The following is a 24,378-nucleotide window of genomic DNA, read 5'->3' as shown; positions in this document are numbered from 1 at the left end:
AAGTAGGTGACATGTGCCCGAGGCCTTTTTCTTTTCAGTGGAATGAGCTTTTACACATTCCTGATCAAGTCAAACTTTCTAATAATGCAAAATTCCACCTATAATCTTTACAAATGGCCAGCCAAATACTTTTTTGAAAATTTCCAAGGATTGGAAGCTAACTGCACTGTGACACAGCCTCTCCCATGACTAGATAGCTGAACTGAAATGTGCTTTCCCATAATTCGTTCTTGTTCTTGTAACAGAATAGCTAATTCCTCTTCCACAAGCCTATTCCAGATTTTTTAAAAACGAATATGTGTTTTCTTCAGTCTTCTTTTTTCAAAACTATAATTCTCAACTTCACCAGTAAATAATTTTTAGGACCCCTTCTAAGTCTGGTCAACTTTCTCTGAAGTTTGTCAATTGCTTTCATAAAATACAGTCTCTGGCCAAGTGCCAAGTTCATGCCTATAATCCTAGCACTTTGGGAGGCTGAGGCAGGAGGATCACTTGAGCCCAGGAGTTCAAGACCAGCCTGGGCAAGATGCCAAAACCCTATGTCTACAAAAAAAAAAAAAAAAAAAAAAAAATTAGCCAGGTGTGGTGGCACACACCTGTGGTCCCAGCTACTTCAGAGGCTGAGTGGGGAGGATCACTTGAGCCCAGGAGGTGGAGGTTGCAGTGAGCCATGATTGTACCACTGCACTCCAGCCTGGGCTACAGAGCCAAACCCTGTCTCAAAAATAATAATAATACAGTTTCCAAGTATGAACAAAATACTCAGAGTATGGTCTGACTCGCGCAGAGTTCAGTGAGTCTTTAATCCTAACCTCCCTTGGTCTGAACAACTATCCTTCTATCAAATAATTACTATAGATAAAAATTCAGTTCAAGCTAACACTTAATTTTAGGTTTGAAATAATTTTGAAAAGGGCATTTATGCAGCATGTTTAAATCAACCTGAGGAATCTTAAACAACTATTTTTTTGGGACCTTAACTAATTTCTCTTTTGAATTCAAAAATGTCCAAATGCAAGACCAGGAAGGTGGACTTGGGCTGTTGGTGTTGTGATCTGAAACACTCTCGGTACTCTGAGGTATCTTTTTCATTTCCAGCCCTAGACCCTTGTTCTGCTTACATCAGCCTGAATGAGCCCTGGAGGAACACTGACCACCAGCTGGATGAGTCTCAAGGTCCTCCTCTATGTGACAACCATGTGGATGGGGAGTGGTACCGCTTCACAGGCATGGCAGGAGATGCCATGCCTACCTTCTGCATACCAGAAAACCACTGTGGAACCCACGCACCTGTCTGGCTCAATGGCAGCCACCCCCTAGAAGGTGACGGCATTGTGCAACGCCAGGCTTGTGCCAGCTTCAATGGGAACTGCTGCCTCTGGAACACCACAGTGGAGGTCAAGGCTTGCCCTGGAGGCTACTATGTATATCGTCTGACCAAGCCCAGCGTCTGCTTCCACGTCTACTGTGGTCGTGAGTACCTTCCCTGTGCTCTTGTTCTCCACCAACAAGGCCACGGATGGAGTCCAAAAGTGCCAATTATAGGATACGCAGTTACAGTGACAACTATATCTCAATCTGAACAACATTGATGTGGGGCCAAAGATACCTCTAGATTGTGATTTCTGAGATCTCTTTGTAGAACTTCTGAAAAATTCCTGAAGAAATAGAAGGGGAAAGGAGCTATGACTTTGATTAGTTATTTTTAATTTTGTCTGAATTCCATTCAAACAACACATTAGAAAATGAAATATTGGGCTAGGTGCGGTGGCTCACATCTGTAATCCCAGCACTTTGGGAGGCCGAGGCAGGTGGATCACAAGGTCAGGAGTTTAAGACCAGCCTGGCCAAGAGACCAGCCTGGCCAATATGGTGAAACACCGTCTCTACTAAAAATACAAAAGTTAGCCAGGCATGGTGGCAGGCACCTGTAACCCCAGCTACTCAGGAGACTGAGGCAGGAGAATTGCTTGAACCCGGGAGGTGGAGGTTGCAGTAAGCTGAAAATCACGCCATTGCACTCCAGCCTGGGTGACAGAGTGAGACTCTGACTCAAAAAAGAAAAGAAAAGAAAAGAAAATGAAACATTGATTTAGGTTATCTAAATAGTGGATTTCCAACTTGTTTGAGTATGGAGAACCCCTTTTTAAGATCTATAGATAGATAGATAGATAGATAGATAGATAGATAGATAGATAATCAGACACCCATATGGTTGGATTGTGTTTAGTGTCCACTGATTTTTTTAAATGATATATAATGGGAAGAAGCTACTTTGTGTCAGTAATACTTCTAATTTCTGTGTTATTAATCCTGTCAAGATCTGTATTCATTTTAAAAATAGAGCACTAGAAGAGTAAGACGTAACACTTTCTTAGTCTATAGCTCATGTATGGTGAGGTTTTAGATTTGCAGACAGTCTGTGGCCACTCAAGGGCCTATGGATCTGAAGTTGGGAATCATTGATCTAGAAGACAGAAGATGCCCTAGTTTGTTGTTTTCCATTGGGTTATATAAACCCTGAACAATGAGAATTCCCTCGATGGTGGCTGGAAACTCATCCCCCAGGCTGCACTCATGAGGCTGTCTCAAGGAGAGGGTCAGCTGGATGCAGTAGCTTGTGCCTGTAGTGCCAGCTACTTGGGAGGCCAAGGTGGGAGAACTGCTTAAGCCCAGGGGTTTGAGGCCAGCCTGGGCAACATAGGGAGACCACCCCTCCTGCCCCACCACACCATCTCTAAAAAGAATGAAAAAGTGTCCTCTGGTCTCCTCCTCTCATGAAGATAATCTTTATTCTTCCGTAGATTTTTATGACATCTGCGACGAGGACTGCCATGGCAGCTGCTCAGATACCAGCGAGTGCACATGCGCTCCAGGAACTGTGCTAGGCCCTGACAGGCAGACATGCTTTGGTAAGAAACTCATCAAAGGTAGAATCAGGCTATTAGGATTGAAAGGACAAATCAAAAATTCTTCCTGCCTCAGAGCGCCATCATTTTCCCAGTTTGTGTCTCCAAACACTTGGAATGGTGTTTGCTTTTTAGTTTATACCTGGACTGAAAGCCCCACACCAAATTTGTATCATGGTTAGGGACAGTGGAGAATTGTGCCCTCCACTAGAGTAGCCACAGGTGGCCATGGCTCACTTGAAATGTGGCTAGCATGACGGAAAAACTGAATTTTAATTTTATTTTATTTTAATTTTACAACCAATGTTTGGCCACGCACGGTGGCTCATGCCTGTAATCCTAGCACTTTGGGAGGCTGAGGCTGGCAGATGGCTTGAGCCCAGGAGTTCAAGACCACCCTGGGCAACAAAGAGAAACCTCATCTCTACAAAAAATATGAAAATTATCTGAGGATGATGGCATGTATCCATAGTCCTAGCTCCTCAGGAGGCTGAGGTGGGAGGATCACTTGAACTTGGGAGTTCAAGGTTACAGTGAGCCATGACACCACTGCTCTCTAGCCTGGGTGACAGAGCGAGACTCTGTTTCTAATAATAATAATAATAATAGTAATAATAATAATAATAATATCTTTAATATTGGTTATATATCAAAGTGAAAATATTTTGCATATAATTGGATTATATAAAATATTATTAAAATTAATTTCACATTTCTTTTTTAAAAATTTTAATGTGACTACTAAAAAATTTTAAATATGTAATTTGCTTTATATTTCCGTTGGACAGCACTGGTCTAGAATTATCTAAGGACTTACTCCTCTAGCTTCACTGATATAATTTTGATCATTCTGAGTAGCAAGAAAGATGAGTCAGATTGTCCGTAGGAAATCCAGAGTTGTTGAATTGTATACTATGTTGTCTATAACTAGAAGAGAACAGAGATGAAAACCCCAAGATTGAATATCGTCTCTCTTTCTCTTTAATGTTATGAAGGTTTTGGATTCAGACTCAAATAGATTTAAAACAAGTCTAGAGAGAAAGGGGAAGATTGCCCTACCCGGGTCCCCCAAGAAGAACAGTAACAGGTCAGGATTGAGGAAGGAGATTAAGGTGAAAGGAGCATAAAAGGCTTATTGGTGTTTGTTTGTTTGTTTGTTTGTTTGTTTGTTTTTGAGACAGGATCTTGCTCTGTCACCCAGACTGGAGTGCAGTGGTGTGATCCCAGCTTATTGCAGCTTCAACATCCTGGGCCCAAGTGGCTTCTTGTTTTAGAAAAGCTTTTGCTCTTCAATCTCCTAAATGAGCCAGGGGCAATGGCTCATGCCTGTAATCCCAGTGCTTTGGGAGGAGGAAGCAAGAGGATTGCTTGAGACCAGGAGTTTAAGACTAGCTTGGGCAACATAGTGAGACCCCCATCTCTATAAAATAAAAAATAAATTAGCCAGGCATGGTGGCAGCCTTCCAAAGTAGCTGAAGTTTCAGCTGAGGCAGGTGGATTGCTTGAGCCCAGGAATTTAAGGCTGCCGTCAACTCCGATTGCGTCACTGCACTCCAGCCTGGGCAGAAGAGCAAGACCCTATCTTTAAAAAAAAAAAAAATCATAAATACATCAATAAATAAAACCTCCTAAATGAACCCCACTGACCATCCTGTGGAGCAGGTTTCAGCCCTGCCATAGGAGTTGTTAGGGGTCTCGTGTGGTTGATTTTGAGTATGTGATTTAATGCTAAATGGCTTGGGGTAGGGGCAATGGTTCCTGAAGTCTCTCCCTACCCTCATGTATTCCTGTTCAAAAATATTTGGCTTTATTTTAAGCCAGGAGTTATTTATGCATTTCTTTGCTTTTATTTTAATACAACTCTTAAGAGGTAATACATTTAAATGGTTCTCAAATTAAACAACATGAAAAAGTATACAGCAGGCTGTCCAGCTTTCAGTCACCCTCTTGCCCCATTTCCCTCTTCCCCAGCTCCATCCCAAGGAAACGGTTGTATTATTTTCTTATATGTGCTTCCAGGGTTTCTACAGTCAGATTTTAAAATGCAAATATATATATGTGTATTAGCCTGTTCTCATGCTGCTAGTAGAGGCATACCCGAGCCTAGATTTATAAAGGAAATTTATAAAGGAAAGAAGTGTAATTGACTCACAGTTCCACATTGCCGGAGAGGCCTCACAATCATGGCAGAAGATGAATGAGAAGCAAAGTCACATCTTACATGGCAGCAGGCAAGAGAGCATGCATAGGGGAATTCCCATTTATAAAACCATTGGATCTTGTGAGACTTACTCACTACCAAGAGAACAGCATGGGGGAAAGTGCACCCATGATTCAATTATCTCCACCTGGCTCCACCCTTGACATGTGGGGATTATTACAATTCAGGGTGAGATTTGGGTGCAGACACAGCCAAATCATATCAATATGTTTACTTATTGGCCATTTTTAAACATCAAAGGTAGCATATCGTTCATTTCTCTCCCTTAATTTATCTTAGACAATCTTTTTCTATCAAAGCCCCAAGTTCCTATGTGGGATCTGTGGGACTTCAGGGAGGTGAATCCTCTGAAACTGTAGACAGTGTTTTGTGTTTGTGAGCATGTGTCAATTTTCCTTTAGTTTTTATTTAAAAGTAATAATTTTAATTATTTATTTTAAATTATATAATTTGTTCAGGCAGCATACAAGAAAATAATATAACAGACACTCGTGTACCTAGATTTAACTAGAGTTAAGTTTTGCTTCCTTTTGGTTTTTCTTTTTTTTTTTCTTTTTTGAGATGGAGTTTCACTCTTTTGCCCAGGCTGGAGTGCAATGGCACCATCTCAACTCACTGCAACCTCCACCTCCTGGGTTCAAGCGATTTTCCTGCCTCAGCCTCCAGAGTAGCTGGGATTACAGGTGCCCACCACCACGCCCGGCTAAATTTTTTGTATTTTTAGTAGAGAGGGTTTCACCATGTTGGCCAGGCTGGTCTTGAGCTCCTGACCTCAGGTGATCCACCCGCCTTGGCCTCCCAAAGTGCTGGGATTACAGGCGTGAGCCACCTTGCCCAGCCCTCTTTTTCTTTTAATTTACATAAAATTTTGTAAATACAATAAAGCCATCCTACCCCATCCTGCTTTCTTCTCTCACCCTCCAGGGGTAATCATTGTTTCGAAGTTAGCATGTGTTCTTCTGGTCCCATTTTAATGCTTTTATTATTTATGTATGTACCCATAACAGTAGATAGCATTGTTTTGTGTGTTCTTAGAATTAACATAAAAATGATACCTTACCCAATGTGTGAGATTTTCTCTAGCAGGTACCCGTAAGAATGGAACTGCTGGGGCATAGAGTGTCTTCATTGGCTATAAACAACAAACCCCCAAATAATGATGGCTTTAAAAAGTAGAGGTTTATTTCTCTCTCATAAGATAAGCAGTCCAGGCTTGGAATGGAGGCTTCTAAGGGACCTACCCAAGCATGGGTGTCACCATGTCCACATCCGGGAAGGCTATGAGCCTCTAACCGTCTACTTTCCAGGCAGTATAATGAGGAAAGGGAAAGAAGGGGCCCTGATAAAGATTCTTAATATTTTCAACTACATTTTGCATTTCTACAAGTTCTGTTTGTTTTCAGTTCTGTCTTTTTACACACTTCTTTTATTTCGCTTATTGTCCTTTCTTTTATCTTTTTACTAATTCTTTAAGTACTTGTATTATGGACTTTTCTGGATAACTCTGTTATCTCCAGTTCAAAGCCTCCAATGATCACGCCAGCGCTGTCTCACAGTGGATCATTCCTCATTCAAGTGTCTTGTGGCAAACCGTCTTCTGTCGTAGTTTTCTTTCTGTAGGACACCACTCTTGTCATCTGGTATCTTTGTTTAGTGTGGCTATAAAGGAATACCTGAGGCTGGGTAATTTATAAAGAAAATGGGTTTATTTGGTTTATGATGCTGCTGGCTGGGAGACTGAGCATCTGGGGAGGGCCTCAGGCTGCTTCCACTCATGGAGGAAGGTGAAGGGTGCTGGCATGTGCAGAGATCTCATGGCAAGACAGGAAGTGAGAGTGAGAAGGGGGAGGTGGCAGGCTCCTTTTAAACATGCCGAAACTAATCTAATAGAGCAAGAACTCACTCATTACTGCAAAGATAGCACCAAGCCATTCACAGGGGACCTGCCTCCAAGACCCGAACACCTTCCATGAGGCCACACCTCCAACATTGAGATCAAATCTCAATATGAGGCCAGGCATGGAGGCTCATGTCTGTAATCCCAGCACTTTGGGAGGCCGAGGCAGTTGGATCACTTGAAGTCAGGAGTTCATGACCAGCCTGGCCAACATGGTGAAACCCCGTTTCCACTAAAAATACAAAAATTAGCTGGGCGTGGTGGCGCGTGCCTGTAATCCCAGCTACTCCGAAGGCTGAGGCAGGAGAATCGCTTGAAACCGGGAGGCAGAGGTTGCGGTGACGTGAGATAGTGCCACTCCACTCCAGTCTGGGTGACAGAGACTCTGTCTCAAAAAAAAAAGAAAAATCTCACTATGAGATTTGGAAGGGTCAGATATCCAAACCACAGCACCTGGTTTGAGGAAGTTTTACACAGAGCACTTTTTCAAATGCTTCTGTTGGCATCACAGATTCTTTATCAGACCAGGCCAAATTTTCCATCAATTTCTCAGCTTCAGGATTCCCCATACCGTGAGGGAAGTGTAAAACCGTACTTGAGCCATGGCAGAGCCCTGGCTTGGGGCTTCCATTGTTTGTGAAGGCTTTTCTTTCTCCTAGAGCCTGGGGCAGAGTTTCCTTATTGTTTCCCTGGGCCGCTGGGCAAAGTTCTCCCCATCTCATTGAGGGGATACATTTTCTGGGGTTCTAGACTTAAGCAGGGTTTCAGTCACAGCTTATCTCCTCTCCTGGGGCCAAGGTCATGACTCCTGTCACCGCATGGGTGTTTAAACCTCAGTCCATGGTTTGTGTCCTATCTGGGCCTGTTATTCCTGAGGGCCATGACAAATTTAGCTCCCAAGCTTCCCTTTCCTTGTTTGTAGAAAGAAAGGCATAGACATTTTCTGCCAACTGTGCGTTTTTTTACAGCAAGAGTCCATACCCTTCATCAGATTCTTAAAAAGATTAGCAACCATTGCTTAAGTACAGTGTGAGAATATACTAATTTGAAAAACAGATTTTGAGGGCAATAGTTCATATTATAAAAGAAAATTGCCTTACAAAATATTTTATCAGCTATTTCCTTCTGTAACGTAAGCTCCTCTCATGACTTAAAACAATTTACTTTATAAGTTTGTATTTATTTAGCAACTTCTCAGGAACTCATTAAAGACAGTGAAATTCGCCAATACAAATAAGTAGGTGTACCCAGGACACAAAAGGAACTTCATTTTCCCATTGTTTTTCCCTGAAGAGAAGGTAATTGGCAAGCAATTAGGTTCCTTCCACTCAGTAAAGGGCAGATGAACCAGTAACGTGGTTAAGGAGATCAGGTAGATGGGAGCGATGATACTGGATCAGAGTGGGAGCTGGGTGGTGGAAGGTCCATCAACAGGATCTGAAAAGATGTGGAAACTCTGCCCGGGGGGTTTGGGAAAGGCTGAATCACTCAGCAGTATAGAAACAGTGTGGTTTCTCTTCTGCAGATGAAAATGAATGTGAGCAAAACAATGGTGGCTGCAGTGAGATCTGTGTGAACCTCAAAAACTCCTACCGCTGTGAGTGTGGGGTTGGCCGTGCGCTGAGAAGTGATGGCAAGACTTGTGAAGGTGAGAATGGGCAAGAAGGGACCCAAATCAAGAGCCCAAAGGAAGCCACTGGCTTATTCTCTGATGTTCAGGAAACTGCCTTAGTGTCCAAAGAGAGCAACAGTCTGGCTGTGCAAAGAAACGACAAAGGGATTCATCAACATTGAGAATACTTATGCTGTGGACAGAATTCAGTTTTGATTTTGTCTCTAAGATTCAACAGGAGCGAATTTTGCAAGAGGCAGAAAGCCACATTTTGATACGAGAAATAAAAATAGGGTGTTCTGGCCAGGTGCAGTGGCTCATGCCTGAAATCACAGCACTTTGGGAGGCTGCAGTGGGAGGATCACTTGAGGCCAGGAGTTTGAAAAACCAGCCTGGGCAACATAGTAAGACACTATCTCTACAAAAAATTAAAAAATAAAAATTAGCTGGGTATGGTGGTGCATGCTTGTAGTCTCAGCCACTCAGAAGGCTGAGAATCCTCAGCCTTGAGCCCAAGAGTTTGAGGCTGCATTAAGCTATGCTTGCGCCACTGCACTCCAGCCTGGGCAACAGAGAGAAAATATCTCAAAAAAAAAAAAAAAAAAAAAAAAAAAAAAGGGGGGATATTCGGTATTTCTCAAACTTTAATGTACCTATGAATCACTTAGGCTCTTGTCAAAATGCAGATTCTGATTTAGTAGGTCTGAGATCAGGTCAATATATTGCATTTTTAAAGACATTCTAGGAGTCACCTATGCTGCTGGTCCAAGGAGCACACCTGGACTAGCCAGGTAATAGAGGCAGTAGCATAACCACTGGCTGACAGCTGTGTTTCCCAAACTTCCCTGCTGCTGAGAAGCACCTAGGACTTTTACACTTTAGCCCCTCCGAGACCCTCTCCTGCAGCCTCAGCTTCAGAGGAGCTAAGATGGGCCTTAGAGTTTGTGTTTTCAACAAGTTCCACGGGTGACTTTTATCATCTTGGAAGTTTAAGCCATTTCCTCTCCTCCCCATATGCTTTGTGTTTATGGGAGATGAATACAGTTTGGGGGGATAAATAAAATAATCTATTTAATTTTACTTTTAGATCTGTTTTTAATAGCAGACATTTTATAGGACTTTATACATTTATATAACTAATAACAAAAGAGAATTCATAATATATATCAAATAATTGAAATGGAAATTGCCTACCATTATTATATGAAACTTAGATAATATCCCTTCTCTAAGGCACATTTACCCTTGCAAATTGTCACAGCTAAAATTCGCCAGGCACGGTGGCTCATGCCTGTAATCCCAGTACTTTGGGAGACTGAGGTGGGTGGATCACTTGAGGTCAAGAGTTGGTGATCAGCCTGGCCAACATGGTAAAACCCCATCTCTACTAAAAATTCAAAAATTAGCTAGGTGTGATGGTGGGCGCCTGTAATCCCAACTACTCAGAAGGCTGAGGCACAAGAATCACTTGAACCTGGGAGGCAGAGGTTGCAGTGAGCTGAGATAGTGCCACTGCACTCCAGTCTGGGCAACAAAGAGAAACTCCATCTTAAAAAAAAAAAAAATTCCATCACTTCTACTTTAATGTCAGAATTCTCATGACACCCTGTAGATTATATGGAGAGATAAATGGTGTAATTGTTATTATTTACAGAGGATATATATTTGTTCCTTAGGATAATTAAATTTGTGGAATAATCGAGCTGTGGTACTACTTGCAAAAGTTCACTTTATTCTCGCTATATTCAAAATAATAAAATACTATGCCAAAGGGAAAAATTATGGCTAGTGTCCTTATTTTATTTCATGCAACAAACTTTGCATTATTAACTGAGAGACCATTAACCGGAATATTAAATTACTGTTCCTTATAATAAGACTAAATGTATTTTAAACTTTATTGAATAGGGGTAATATCCAGAGTCCTCCTTAAATCTTCATTATTTTATGTACTAATCTTTGCATGTTTGAATGTTAATAAAATGTTCCATAAAAACATTTGTAATTATTTATGAGTACTCTATTGGAAAGATTGCAGTTAATCCTCCCTCATATAATCTTAAAACCTAATAACCATAACTGAAAAAATATTTTAGCAGAAGATGAAAATTAAGTGTGAGTTATACTTTAGGATTAATATTCCTGTTTATAACCCTTAAGTTTTATTGATAGTCCAAACATATATGTTTCTTTAGCTAACCTATTTGATAATTATATGTTCATTTTTTTTAATGGCCTTTTTAATTTTTTTTTTTTTTTTAGATTCAGGGGATACATGCACAGGTTTGTTACATGGAGACATTGCTTAATGCTGGGGTTTGGGTTTCTATTGAGCCTGTCCCCCAAATAGTGAATATAGTACCCAATAGGTAGTTTTTCAACCCTCACCCTGCTCCCTCCTGCCACCTTTTGGAGTTCCCAGTTTCTTTCTTTTTTTTTTCTTTTGAGACAAGGTCTCACTCTGTCACCCAGGCTAGAGTGCAGTGGTGACAAGGTCTCACTCTGTCACCCAGGCTAGAGTACAGTGGTGCCATCCTGATTCACCGTAGCTTCTGCCTCCCTGAGCTCAGGTGATCCTCCCACCTCAGCCTCTCGAGAAGCTGGGACTATAGGCGTGCACCACCACGCCAAGCTAATTTTTGTATTTTTGTAGAAACAGGGTTTCACCGTGTTGGCCAGGCTGCTCTCGAACTCCTGAGCTCAAGCAATCCACCTGCATTGGTTTTCCAGAGTGCTGGGGTTACAGGTGTGAGTCACTGTGCCAGGCTCCCTGTGTCTATTTTTATATAGTTTATATTTGTCCCATCTTTATGCCTGTGTGTACCCATTGTTTAACTCCCACTTGCAAGTGAGAACATGCAGTATTTTTCTGTTCCTGCATTAATTCAGCTCTTGTTAGTTTTAAGTAATTTTATTTTTTGTTTTATTTATTATTATTATTATTATTATTATTATTTTTAAGACAGAGTCTCACTTTGTTGTAAAAGCTAGAGTGCAGTGGGGCGATCTCAGCTCACTGCAACCTCTGCCTCCCAGGTCAAGCGATTCTCCTCCCTCAACTTCCTGAGTAGCTGGGATTACAGGTGCCTGCCACCATGCCCAGCTAATTTTTAGTAGAGATGGGGTTTCACCATGTTGGCTAGGCTGGTTTTGAACTCCTAAGCTCACACAGTCCACCTGTCTTGGCCTCCCAAAGTGCTGGGTTACCACAAAAGTGTAGAAGAAAATACAGAGGAGCAAGAGAAAAATAATTAAAATGATCCACAATCCATTTGCCAGACATAGCCATTCTAAGCATTTTGGTATATCTTCCTGAGAGACTTAAATATTTTAAGCTAATTTAAATTTTCAGTTTCTTTTATATTTTGTATTTTTAGACCTGGAAATATCCTGAGTGAACATTTAGTACAACCTCTTCATTTCACAGATATTGAAATTGTGACTCAGAGAAATAAAATGACTTAAGGAAGGTAATTTTTAAGGAAAAAAACTGCTATTAATGTTCATTTTAACACCTTACAATATATTTTTGTGCTTTCTTCTATAGTATTATGTATAATCTTCAGCCATTTCAAAAGCCCTTAGGTGTGCTTTTCTCCTTTAAAAATATACAGATGTATAATGGCCAGGCATGGTGACTCACGCCTGTAATCCCAGCACTTTGGGAGGCCAAGATGGGCGGATCATGAGGTCAGGAGATCGAGACCATCCTGGCTAACACAGTGAAACCCCGTCTCTACTAAAAATACAAAAAACAAACAAACAAAAAATACAGATGTATAAACTAGTATTACTTAATCTCTTTTAAGTGTTGCAAAGAGTAATTCATTGCCATTATTTTTCTCTATATACATTTCACAAAAACTAATTCATCCTAAGTTAATTTATTGATGTTCCAAATAACTGCTTTTTAAAAACTATTATTGAACTGAGAGCGTTATCGCTATAACTGGAAATCAGATTTTATCTTTCCCTGAGCATCTCAGATGTTTTGAAAACATTCCCTTTCTTTATTTTAACCTAGAACAGGGGTCAACAAACTTTTCTCCAAGGGTCAGATGGTAAATACTTTAGGCTTTGTGGACCACACAGAATCTGTAGAAACTACTCAACTCTGTTCTTATAGTGAGAAAGCAGCCATGCAGGTCAATGAATGAACATGGCTATGTGCCAACAAAACTTTATTTGTAATAATGTGTAGCAGATTAGAATTTGACAACCTCTGACCTAGAAGATAATGTCCAAGTCCCACAAAGGTCATTTTTTTTTCTCTGTTAAACTTGAAATCACCTTATAGATTCTTTAGTTTTCAATGGAATATTTTCCTTTTGTCCATTGGCTTGAGTTTGCTTTTTGAACATGCAAAACATTAAAAAAGGAAAATTAAACAAAACCATCTCATAAGAGGACAATCACCAAGAGTTTCGTTGAATGGACTCAGCATGTTGTCCAGGCCTCATTTTTATAGTGTGCTGTCAGCCCAAAGCCCTTTACCCCCAGTGCTCTTGTCCTAGATATTTGAGGAGAGAGCCAGGTGACCCAGCCAGTCCACAATAAGTCAGATCTATCCAGCCAATTCGGGTGAATTTGTATTCTGTCAATCTCTTTTACGTCAATAATGCTCTATAAAATGTCAAATTGGTTGGATTAAATGTTACCGCAAATAATAAATGACTTTTGGGTCCTAGTCCTAAAACTCATAACCCCGACTAACCTTGAGAAAACATCAGACAAACCCAAACTGAAGGTCATGCTACAAAATTCCTGACCAGCTTAATTGGGTAGAGTTACGGATATTGGAAGATTGCTCTTTGTAGCTATGATATTTCATAAATATTCTTTGAGGTCTTGCCCGAATGTCTCAGTCACTAGGTTAGGCACCAGGGATGCTGCTATAAGTTAAGTATAATCCCTGATGCAAAGTGCCAGAATTCTTGGGGTTGCGAGATGATTCCCTTTTCTGTTGGTTTCTACTGCAGACATTGAAGGATGCCACAATAACAATGGTGGCTGCAGCCACTCTTGCCTTGGATCTGAGAAAGGTTACCAGTGCGAATGTCCCCGGGGCCTGGTGCTGTCTGAGGATAACCACACTTGCCAAGGTAGTACATGGGGCGGAGGGGGGGCTTGTCTCTACTCTGATTACACTTCTTCCTCTCCCAAAGCTGTTTGTCTTCCTCCCCCAAGTGTGTCAGGGTTCTCATCTTTTAGAACAATGGCTCTTTGAGCAGTGTGTATTGCTGAATCATCACTGTGGAATCATTTAACAGAGAAGATCTCTAAGAAAAGATTACCAGAAAGTTAACTTTCCTCTGCTGTTTACCTTTGGTTTTTGACTACTTTCTATGGTTAGTTGTATGACTAATACTCAATATGGAAGCCTAAGACATTGATACAGCTCCTCTCTTTTCTAACAGGATTGAAACTAAGTGAACTCAGTTGAAAGCCCTGAGGAACATATCCCTCTCCCTACACTTAGGATATAAGGGTTAACAATCCTCTGATAATTATTTTCTGGAAATCTATTTTTTTTTTTTTTTTTTTTTTTGGCAGAGTCTCACTCTGTTGCTCAGATGGAGTGCAGTGATGTGATCTCAGCTCACTGCAGCCTCCACTTCCTGGGTTCAAGCAATTCTCTTTCCTCAGCCTCCTGAGTAGCTGGGATTACAGGCTTGTGCCACCACACCTGGCTAATTTTTGTGTTTTTAGTAGAGGAGGGGTTTCACCATGTTGGCCAGGCTGGTCTCGAACTCCTGACCTCAAGTGAGCCGCCCTCCTCGGCTTCCCAAAGTGCTGGGATTACAGGCATGAGCCACCGCACCTGGCCTGGAAATCTAGTACCTGATGTCCAGAATATTCATCCATTCATCTACCAAACATGTAAGGGGCACCTGTGTCTGATTTCTTTGCACCACTACACCATCGTTATGATGTGTCTTCACGTATCGGACGCTGACAGAACTCAAGTCTTCTTTTCAGGATATTTGCAGAGTCTAGAGAAGAACCTGGGAATGCTAAGGAAAAGCAATCTTTTTTATATTAAGCTAAAGTGGTGAAATTTATAGTCAGAGTTTATGGTTTCCTGAGCAATGCAAGGACAATTTGGAAGCCTTTCCCAAGTGCAATAACACTGTTTTTATTGTCTCTGTTTTACTAGGCAGTAATTAATGGTAAAGTCACAGCAGTATCATTATGTAACCTAGGCCTATATCAAAGCAGCACTTTTTCTGTATTGCCAATAAACCATGTTTGTGCTGAAAGTTAATCTCTTAGGTGTTTCAGTTCACAGAGTTATGCTGGCTACACTTTGAAACCAATGTTTGGTGAATTGAAAATCGAACCTGGTATTTCCTAATTCAGGGAACCATATATTTGAGGAACATTATTTCACCATAATCTTGGGAGTTAGGAATAGTGGTTTTATTCACCAGCTTGTTTTCAGCCCCTCTGATTTCCTTGGGGATGGAACAAAAAGCTCAGGTTGTGTGAGGGTGAAATTATTTCTCCTAAAAGCCTTCCTCTCATTCAGGTTTCCTGGCTCTAACAGTGGCCTCTTTTCTCTGCAGTCCCTGTGTTGTGCAAATCAAATGCCATTGAAGTGAGCATCCCCAGGGAGCTGGTTGGTGGCCTGGAGCTCTTCCTGACCAACACCTCCTGCCGAGGAGTGTCCAACGGCACCCATGTCAACATCCTCTTCTCTCTCAAGACGTGTGGTACAGTGGTCGATGTAGGTTCCTCCTGGAGGGCACTCGGGGAATGGCCAAAAGCTGGTTATTTGGGAGGTAGTGGACAGAGGTATGCCATGTGGCTTGTGTCATCAATGAGATATTTACGCACAAAAGATTTGAGCTCAAAACATCTTATGTCATTCATTTAACCAACATGTTCTTGAGCATCTGCTGTGGTCCTGGCACTGTGAAGAATTCTGCTATTCCTGTTTTCAAATACCCCATCTCTCTAGTATGCGCAGACATTTTCCTGAACGCATCAGTACCAGTGGTACTGGAAGGCTGGCTACATCACCTCTGACCAATTATTTTATTTGAAGAAAGTAACTAATACAGATGATGGTTCATTTATGGTGCAGAGTTCAAGTATTGAACCAGGTTGAGTGAAAAGGTTTATATTTTCATCCCAAAATCTGCACACAGCCCTGTGCTGGAGAGTCAGACATGTATGAAATCCTGCCTTTTAGGAACTTGCACAGCAAAATTGAGATGACGACACAGAAAATGTAAGGAAAGGATGAACAGTGAGACGGATGATAGGTCCTGTAGGCGTCCAGTCAAGGGACAAACACAGGAGCAGTCAAGACAAGTGGGACTTGGATCTAGGTGGAAGTGTGTGTGTGGTTTACACAGCAGAGAGGAAAAGAAAGGGCCTTTCAGATGGGAAACAAGTGAGCTAGTCTCTGAGAGGGGATATGCAGGCCTCTGCGGAGGTATGTGGAGAGTGCAGCCTGACTGGCGGGGAATTCCTACTGGAAAATGAAACCGGAAAAGTAGATGGGGCGGGCTGAGCTTCCAAAGGCCTGCCTTGTGTGCTAGGGTGAGCCGTCTGGATTTGATCCCACAGAAATGGGTTTAGGCAGGGACTGTGGTAATGAATGCCATGAGCTGACAGCAGCTTGCAAGATGGATAGAGCAGAGGGGGTCTGCATGTGGATCAGCACGGAGGCCTTTGCGATCATTTGGTTAAATGAATATTTATTTATGACTCTAACTAAATGAAAATCAGAAAGCTGATTCGACTTGCAGTGAGGTAAGTGGGGGATATTCAAGGAGCAGGTGGTCCCACTTGAGGCAAGTTATGTTGATCATATCGGTGGATAATCAAATGGACATGCCGCATGGTAGGTTGGCGCTATTCTCCCGTGTAGGGCAGAGCACAGGAATCTGGAGATAAAGAGCTGAAAACCAGCCGGTACATGCCACAGCCGAAATTCTGAGTGTGCAAGAGTTCACACAAGGCCATGCTGCCGCCGCATCACCAGGTCTAAAATTCCTGAAAGAGACATAACGGGCGGAAGCTGTCCTTTTCTAAAATACCAGAGCTCTGGATTCACTGATTCTGCATAGATCCGGTATTATGAGTAATACCCCAAAGGAATGTGTGGGGCTGCCCGAGAAGTAGTGTGTAAAACTCTTTTTTTTTTTTTTTTTTTTTTTTTTTTTTTGAGATGGAGTTTTGCTCTTATTGCCCAGGCTGGCAATGGTACAATCTTGACTCACTGCAACCTCCGCCTCCTGGGTTCAAGCAATTCTTCTGCCTCAGCCTCCCAAGTAGCTGGGATTATAGGCACCTGCCACCACGCCCGGTTAATTTTTGTATTTTTGTTGAGACGAGGTTTCACCATGTTGGTCAGGCTGGTCTTGAACTCCTGACCTCAGGTGATCCACCTGCCTCAGACCCCCAAAGTGCTGGGATTACAGGTGTAAGCCACGGCACCCAGCCTTTTTTTTTTTTTTTTTTTTGGTATTATTTTCTTATTTATTAAAAAGTACACAACAAAGAGCTAGGCTGTATAATACCAATAGTTAGGATATTAAGCCATGTATAATAATAGGCTAATTAGGAGGTAGAGAGAAATTCTAAATGCGAGCCATGTGAGTTTAAGTTACAGTTGATTCTTGTTATTCACAGTAGTTATGTTCTACAAAGCTGCCACAAGCAATGAATTAGGGAATACTGAAGCCAATTTCTTTAGCAATTAAGCATTGCTCCTAGGGGAAACACCGGGTTAGGTTCCTGTAGTCCTCTGGTTACAACATTTTTGTTAACCGATCAGTTAACAATCTTGTTCTGTGTGTGTTTCTGTTTAAAGATACCTTATTTAACATGCATTATAGATTCATTAACATTGCACTCATGGCCAGCAGCACTGCAACTCATGTCTGGAGTTTATCAAACACCTATTTTCCCATTTTCCCTGTAAGGGTCTCATAGCCTCCTTGTGCTTGGGATCACTAGACAGCCCATCTGCACTGCATGTGTGGGTGCCTTTCAACAGCAACATTGCTCACAAAACACAAACATGCAAAAGCATGCCGTTCTGTAGATCACAAAAAGGATCCTGGTTTACAGTATGAGAGCTAAAACAAGAAGGCAGTGGTGCCTTGTTGGACCTCGGCTGGGAATGTGCCACTGCACATTCTGGGAATAACCTCAGAAGCATAGTGAGTACTGATTTTGGGGTTATAAATAAATGTTAGCTGCTAGATGAATTCACACATACTAAATGCATGAATAATGGGCATCAACTGTACATGGTAAACCTGGGGGACTTCATAGAAGAGATGAGTTTGAGTGAGGCATTGAAGGATGGGTAAATGAAGATGGGAATGATGGATGAGGAGAGATGTCAGCCCCTAGTGAGTTCTAGTCTCATGATCACACTCGTCCCTTCCTGATCACAGGTCATTTCTTTTTTTCTTTTTTTTTTTTTTTTGAGACGGAGTTTCACTCTGTTGCCCAGGCTGGAGTCCAGTGGCGCAATCTCAGCTCACCACAACCTCTACCTCCCAGGTTCAAGCAATTCTCCTGCCTCAGCTTCCCAAGTAGCTGGGACTATAGGTGTGTGCCGCCACACTCAGCTAATTTTTATATTTTTAGTAGAGACAGGGTTCCACCATGTTGATCAGGCTGGTCTCGAGCTCCTGACCTCATGATCCACCCGCCTCGGCCTCCCGAAGTGCTGGGATTACAGGCATGAGCCACCGTGCCCAGCCGACCACAGATCATTTCTTACTCTCGTATACCATACTGTCTTTGAAGCTGAGTTTTATTTTTATTTTTATTTTAAGCTCAGGGGTACATGTGCAGCATGTGCAGGTAAATGTGTGTCATGGGGGTTGGTTATACAAATTATTTCATCACCCAAGTATTAAGCCTACTGCCTGTTAGTTATATTTCCTGCTTCTCTCCCTCCTCCTACCTTCCACTCTCTGATAGGCCCCAGTGTGTGCTATTCCCCACTATGTGTCAGTGTGTTCTCATCATTTCGCTCCCACTTATAAGTGAGAACATGTGGTATTTCATTTTCTGTTCCTGTGTTAGTTGGCTAAGGATAATGGCCGTCAGCTCCATCCACGTCCCTGCAAAGGACATGATCTCATTCTTTTTTTGTGACTGCAAGTATTCGATGATGTATATGTACCACATTTTCTTTGTCCAGCCTATCATTGATGGGCATTTAGGTTGATTCCATGTCTTTGCTATTGTGAATAGTGCTGCAGTAAACATACATGTGCATTGCATGTGTCTTTATAATAGGACGATTTATAATCTTTTGGGTATATACCTAGTAATGGCATTGCTGGGTCAAAGGGTAGGTCTGTCTTTGGGTCTTTGAGGAATCACCACACGGTCTTCCACAATGGTTGAACTAATTTACACTCCCAACAACAGTGTAAAAACATTCCTTTTTCTCCACAACATAGCCAGCATGTTATTTCTTGACTTTTTACTAATCGCCATTCTGACTGGTGTCAGATGATATCTCATTGTGGTTTTGATTTGCATTTATGTTTGTTGGCCACATGTATGTTTTCTTTTGAGAAGTGTCTGCTCATGTCCTTTTCCACTTTTTAATGTTTTTTTCCTTATAAATTTAAGTTTCTTGTGGATGCTGGATATTAGACCTTCATCAGAGAAAAAAAAATTTTCTCCCATTCTGTAGGTTGTCTGTTCTCTCTGATGATAGCTTCTTTTGCTATGCAGAAGCTCTTTAATTTAATTAGATCCCATTTGTCAATGTTTGCTTTTATTGCAATTGCTTTTGGCATCTTCTTCATGAAATCTTTGCTTGTGCCTATGTCTCAAATGGTACTGCCTCGGTTGTCTTCCAGGATTTTTATAGTTTTGGGTTTTACATTTAAGTTTTTTTTTTTTTTTTTTACTTTATTAAAATACTGAGTTTTATTTTATGTGTATATTTTTGTCTCCCCACCATTTCCATGTCCAACCACTGCTACTACTATGTCCCATCATAACATTCCACACATGCTTAAACCCAGGTAAAGGGTGGAGTTCCATGTTTAAAAACTAAACAGGTATTTTGGACAACACATTCTTGGCAATGGAACCTGGACAACATTTATCAAACATAGTAGGGAAAGTTCTCACTCTGCATTACAAAAAGGACAGCCAGATAGCAACTGTTACAGAAATGAAATAAGATGGAACATTTTTAACAAATTGTTTAAACTATTTTCTTAAAGAGACTTCCTCCACTGCCAGAGATCTTGAATAGCCTCCTGGTCAGTCATCTGGAAGCAATTCTTCACATAATTGATGAACTTGGCTTCCACTTTGGGAAGAGAATCACGTTTTTCTATACTTGCTTGCATTTTTGCTTTAATGTCTTTTACAGAACTAGGTCCTTTTGGTGTTTTAGGAGTTTTTCTGTTTTTTTGAAGGGTTCTTGTCCTTTTGATCTTGGTGTTGATGATGGTTTTGAGTCTTTTCCATTCTGATTTGAGTTTTGTGCATTTTTGGCTGGAGTATCTTGTATAGATTTCTTCACTTTTTCTTCAGCTTCCTCATCATCTTCATCATCATCTTCTTCATTATCATCTTCATCAGCAGCAAGTTTTACTTTTTTCTGTGGAACCTTGCTACTACCTCCAGGGGCAGACCGCTCTCCAGATATACTTAAGAGTTTCACATCCTCCTCCTCTTCATCTTCTGACTCTGCATCTTCCTCCACAGTTACTCAGTACTGTCCACTAATATGCAGTGGCCCTGAACCACACTTCAACCTTAAGACCACTGGTGGTGTTATTTCAAAGCCCCCAAGGGAAAGGGTTGGCTGTACAGACATTTTCAAAGTTGCCAGTGTTACTTTAATTGAACTGCCTTCGTAATTCATTGCCTCTGCTTCAACAATGTGCAATTCATCCTTTGCACCAGCCCCTAAACTGACTGTTCTTAAACATAACTGGTGCTCATTTTCATCATTATCCACCTTAAAGTGATAATCTTTGTCAGCCTTTAGTTCACAACTAAAAAGATAGTTCTGGGGCCTCAGGGGGCTCATGTCCATGTCCATCGAATCTTCCATCGGGTGGCAGCACACACTTAGGTCGGAGAGAAGGCCGATGGAGATAAACAACCACTGCTCAAGAGAACAGCTGCACAGGACGGAATCACACCAGGGTACATTTAAGTTTTTAACCCATCTTGAGTTAATTTTCCTATATGGTGTAAGGAAGGGGTCCAGTTTCAATTTTCTGCATATGACTAGCCAGGTATCCCAGCACTGTTTCCTCATTGCTTGTTTTTGTCAGTTTGGTTAAGATCAGATAGTTGTAGGTGTGCAATCTTATTTCTGGGTTCTCTTTTCTGTTCCATTGATCTGTGTCTGTTCTTGTACCAATACCTTGCTGTTTTGGTTACTGTAGCCCTATAGCATAATTTGAAGCTGGGTAGCATGATACCTCCAGCTTTGTTATTTGCTTAGGATTGCCTTGGCTATTCAAGCTCTTTTTTGGTTCAATATGAATTTTAAAATAGGTTTTTTTCTGCAAAGAATATCAGTGGTAGTTTAATGGGAAAGCATTGAATCTATAAATTGCTTTGAGCAGTATGGTCATTTTAATAATATTGATTCTTCCTATGTATTTCCATTTGTTTGCGTCATCTCTGATTTCTTTCTTTTTTTTATTATTCATTTTTTTTATAATACTTTAAGTTCTAGGGTACATGTGCATAACGTGCAGGTTTGTTACATATGTATACTTGTGCCATGTTGGTGTGCTGCACCCATCAACTCGTCAGCACCCATCAACTCGTCATTTACATTAGGTATAACTCCCAGTGCAATCCCTCCCCCCTCCCCCCTCCCCGTGATAGGCCCCGGTGTGTGATGTTCCCCTTCCCGAGTCCAAGTGATCTCATTGTTCAGTTCCCACCTATGAGTGAGAACATGCGGTGTTTGGTTTTCTGTTCTTGCGATAGTTTGCTGAGAATGATGGTTTCCACCTACATCCATGTCCCTACAAAGGACACAAACTCATCCTTTTTTATGGCTGCATAGTATTCCATGGTGTATATGTGCCACATTTTCTTAATCCAGTCTGTCACAGATGGACATTTGGGTTGATTCCAAGTCTTTGCTATTGCATCTCTGATTTCTTTAAGCAGTGGTTTATAGTTCTCCTTTTAGAGATCTTTCACTTCCCTTGTTAGCTGTTTTCCTAGGTATTCTTTTCATGGCAATTGCAAATGGGAGTTCATTTGTGATTTGGCTCTCAGTTTGACTGTTGATGGTGTATAACAATGCTGGTATTTCTGCACATTGATTTTGTATTCTGAGACTTTGCTGAAGTTGTTTATCAGCTTAAGAAGCTTTTGGGCTGAGATGATAGGGTTTTCTAGATATAGAATCATGTCATCTGCAAACAGGGATAGTTTGACTCCTCTTTTCCTATTTGAATGCTGTTTATTTCTTTCTCTTGCCTGATTGCTCTGGCCAGAACTTCCAACACTATGTTGAATAGGAGTGGCGAGAGAGTGCATCTTTGTCTTGTGCTTGTTTTGAAGGGGAATGCTTCCAGCTTTTGCCCATTCAGTGTGATATTGGCTGTGGGTTTGTCATACATGGCTCTTATTATTTTGAAGTATATTCCTTCAATACCTAGTTTATTGAGAGTTTTTAACATGAAAGGATGCCAAAATTTATTGAAATCTTTTTCTATATCTGTTGAGATAATCATATGGTTTTTGTCTTTAGTTTTATTTATGTAATGTATCACATTTATTGATTTGCATATGTTGAACCAACCTTGCGCCCTGGGGATGAAGCCTACTTGATTGTGGTGAATAAGATTTTTGGTGTACTGCTGGATTCAGTTTCCCAGTATTTTGCTGAGGATTTTTGCATCAATGTTCATCAAGGATATTGGTCTGAGGTTTTCTTTTTTTGTTGTGTCTCTGCCAGATTTTGGTTCAGGATGATGCTGGCCTCATAGAATGACTTAAGGAAGAGTCCCTCCCTTTCAAATTTTTTGAAATAGTTTCAGTAGGAATGGTACCAGCTCTTTTTTGTACAGGGGATAGAATTCAGCTATGAATCTGTCTGGTCCTGGGCTTTTTTTTTTTTTTTTTTTGGTTGTAGGCTATTACTGCCTCATTTTCAGAGCCTCATTGTTGGTCTCTTCAGGGATTCAGCTTCATCCTGGTTCAGTCTTGAGAGGATGTGTGTGTCCAGGAATTTATCCATTTCTTCTAGGTTTTCTAGCTTATATGCATAGAGGCATTTATAATATTCTCTGATGGTTGTTTGTATTTCTGTGAGGTCAGTGGCAATATCCCCTTATCATTTCTGATTGTGCTTATTTGATTCTTCCCTCTTTTCTTCCTTGTCTAGCTTGTGGTCTATCTATTTTATTAACTTTTTTGGAAAAACCAGCTCCTAGATTTGTTGATCTTTTGAATGGTTTTTTTGTGTCTTTATCTCTTCCAATTCACCTCTAATTTTGGTTATTTCTTGTCTTCTGCTAGCTATGGGGTTTGTTTGCTCTTAGTTCTCTAGTTCTTTTAGTTGTGATGTTGGGTTGTTAACTTGAAATCTTTATAGCTTTTAATGTGGGCATTTAGTGCTATAAATTTCTCTCTTAACACTGCCTAACCTGTGTCCCTGAGATTCTGGTATGTTATATCTTTGTTCTCATTAGTTTCAAAGAACTTCTTGATTTCTGCCTTAATTTCATTATTTACCCAAAAGTCATTCAGAAGCAGGTTATTACATTTCCGTGTAATTGTATGGTTTGGAGTGAATTTCTTAGTCTTGAGTTCTAATTTGATTGTGCTGTGGTCTGAGAGACTGTTATGATTTCAGTTCTTTTGCATTTACTGAGTAGTGTTTTACTTCCGATTATGGGTCAATTTTAGAGTAAGTACCATGTAGTGATGAGAAGAACGTATATTCTGTTGTTTTGGGGTGGAGACTTCTATAGATAATTATCAAGTCCAATTGATCCAGAGCTGAGTTCAGGTCCTAAATATCTTTGTTAATTTCTGTCTTGATGGTCTAATATTGTCTGAGGTGTTGAAGTCTCCCACTATTATTGTGTGGGAATCTAAGTCTCTTTGAAGGCTTCTAAGAACTTGCTTTATGAATCTGGTTGCTCCTGTGTTGGGTGCATATATATTTACGATAGTTACCTCTTGTTGAATTGAACCCTTTATCATTAGGTGACGCCCTTCTTTGTCTTTTTTGATCTTTGCTAGTTTAAAGTCTGTTTTGTTGGAAACTAGGATTGCAACTCTTCCTTTTTCCTGTTTTCCATTTGCTTGATAAAGTTTCCTCAATCCCTTTACTTTGAGCCTATGTGTGTCTTTGCATGTGAGATGGATCTCTTGAAGACAGCATACCAGTGGGTCTTGGCTCTGTATCCAGTTTGCCACTCTGTCTTTTAATTGAGGCATTTAATCCATTTACATTTAAGGTTAGTATTGTTATGTGTGGATTTGATCCTGTCATTGTGTACTTCAGTATGTTTTTATAGTGGCTGGTAGTGGTTTTACCTTTGCATATTTAGTGTTTCCTTAGGAGCTCTAGTAAGGCAGGTGTGGTGGTAACAAATTTTCTCAGCATTTGCTTCTCTGAAAAGGATCTTATTTCTTCTTCACTTATGAAGCTTAGTTTGGCTGGATATGAAATTCTGGGTTGAAAATTATTTTTCTTTTCTTTTCTTCCTTCCTTCCTTTCTTTCTCTCTTTCCCTCCCTCCCTCCCT

General features: G+C 40.9%; 1 protein-coding gene and 1 pseudogene across 1 annotated transcript in view; one reads left to right on the top strand and one right to left on the bottom strand.

Annotated features, from left to right (window-relative positions):
• Window positions 1-24,378, top strand: part of OIT3 (oncoprotein induced transcript 3) — a 40,921-nt gene that overhangs the window by 4,028 nt on the left and 12,515 nt on the right. The window contains exons 2-6 of the mRNA XM_017854579.1: window positions 1,099-1,473; window positions 2,805-2,912; window positions 8,553-8,675; window positions 13,619-13,741; window positions 15,206-15,366. Of these exons, the coding sequence (XP_017710068.1) occupies window positions 1,099-1,473; window positions 2,805-2,912; window positions 8,553-8,675; window positions 13,619-13,741; window positions 15,206-15,366 (890 nt within the window). The remainder of the gene's footprint in view (window positions 1-1,098; window positions 1,474-2,804; window positions 2,913-8,552; window positions 8,676-13,618; window positions 13,742-15,205; window positions 15,367-24,378) is intronic.
• LOC108516878 (nucleophosmin pseudogene) lies at window positions 19,761-20,700 on the bottom strand (annotated as a pseudogene).

Source organism: Rhinopithecus bieti, unplaced genomic scaffold (assembly GCF_001698545.2).
Source record: "Rhinopithecus bieti isolate Rb0 unplaced genomic scaffold, ASM169854v2 scaffold_36008, whole genome shotgun sequence".
NCBI lineage: Eukaryota > Metazoa > Chordata > Mammalia > Primates > Cercopithecidae > Rhinopithecus > Rhinopithecus bieti.
The sequence above is the reverse complement of the archived record's forward strand: the minus strand, read 5'-3'. Positions and strand labels throughout refer to the sequence as shown.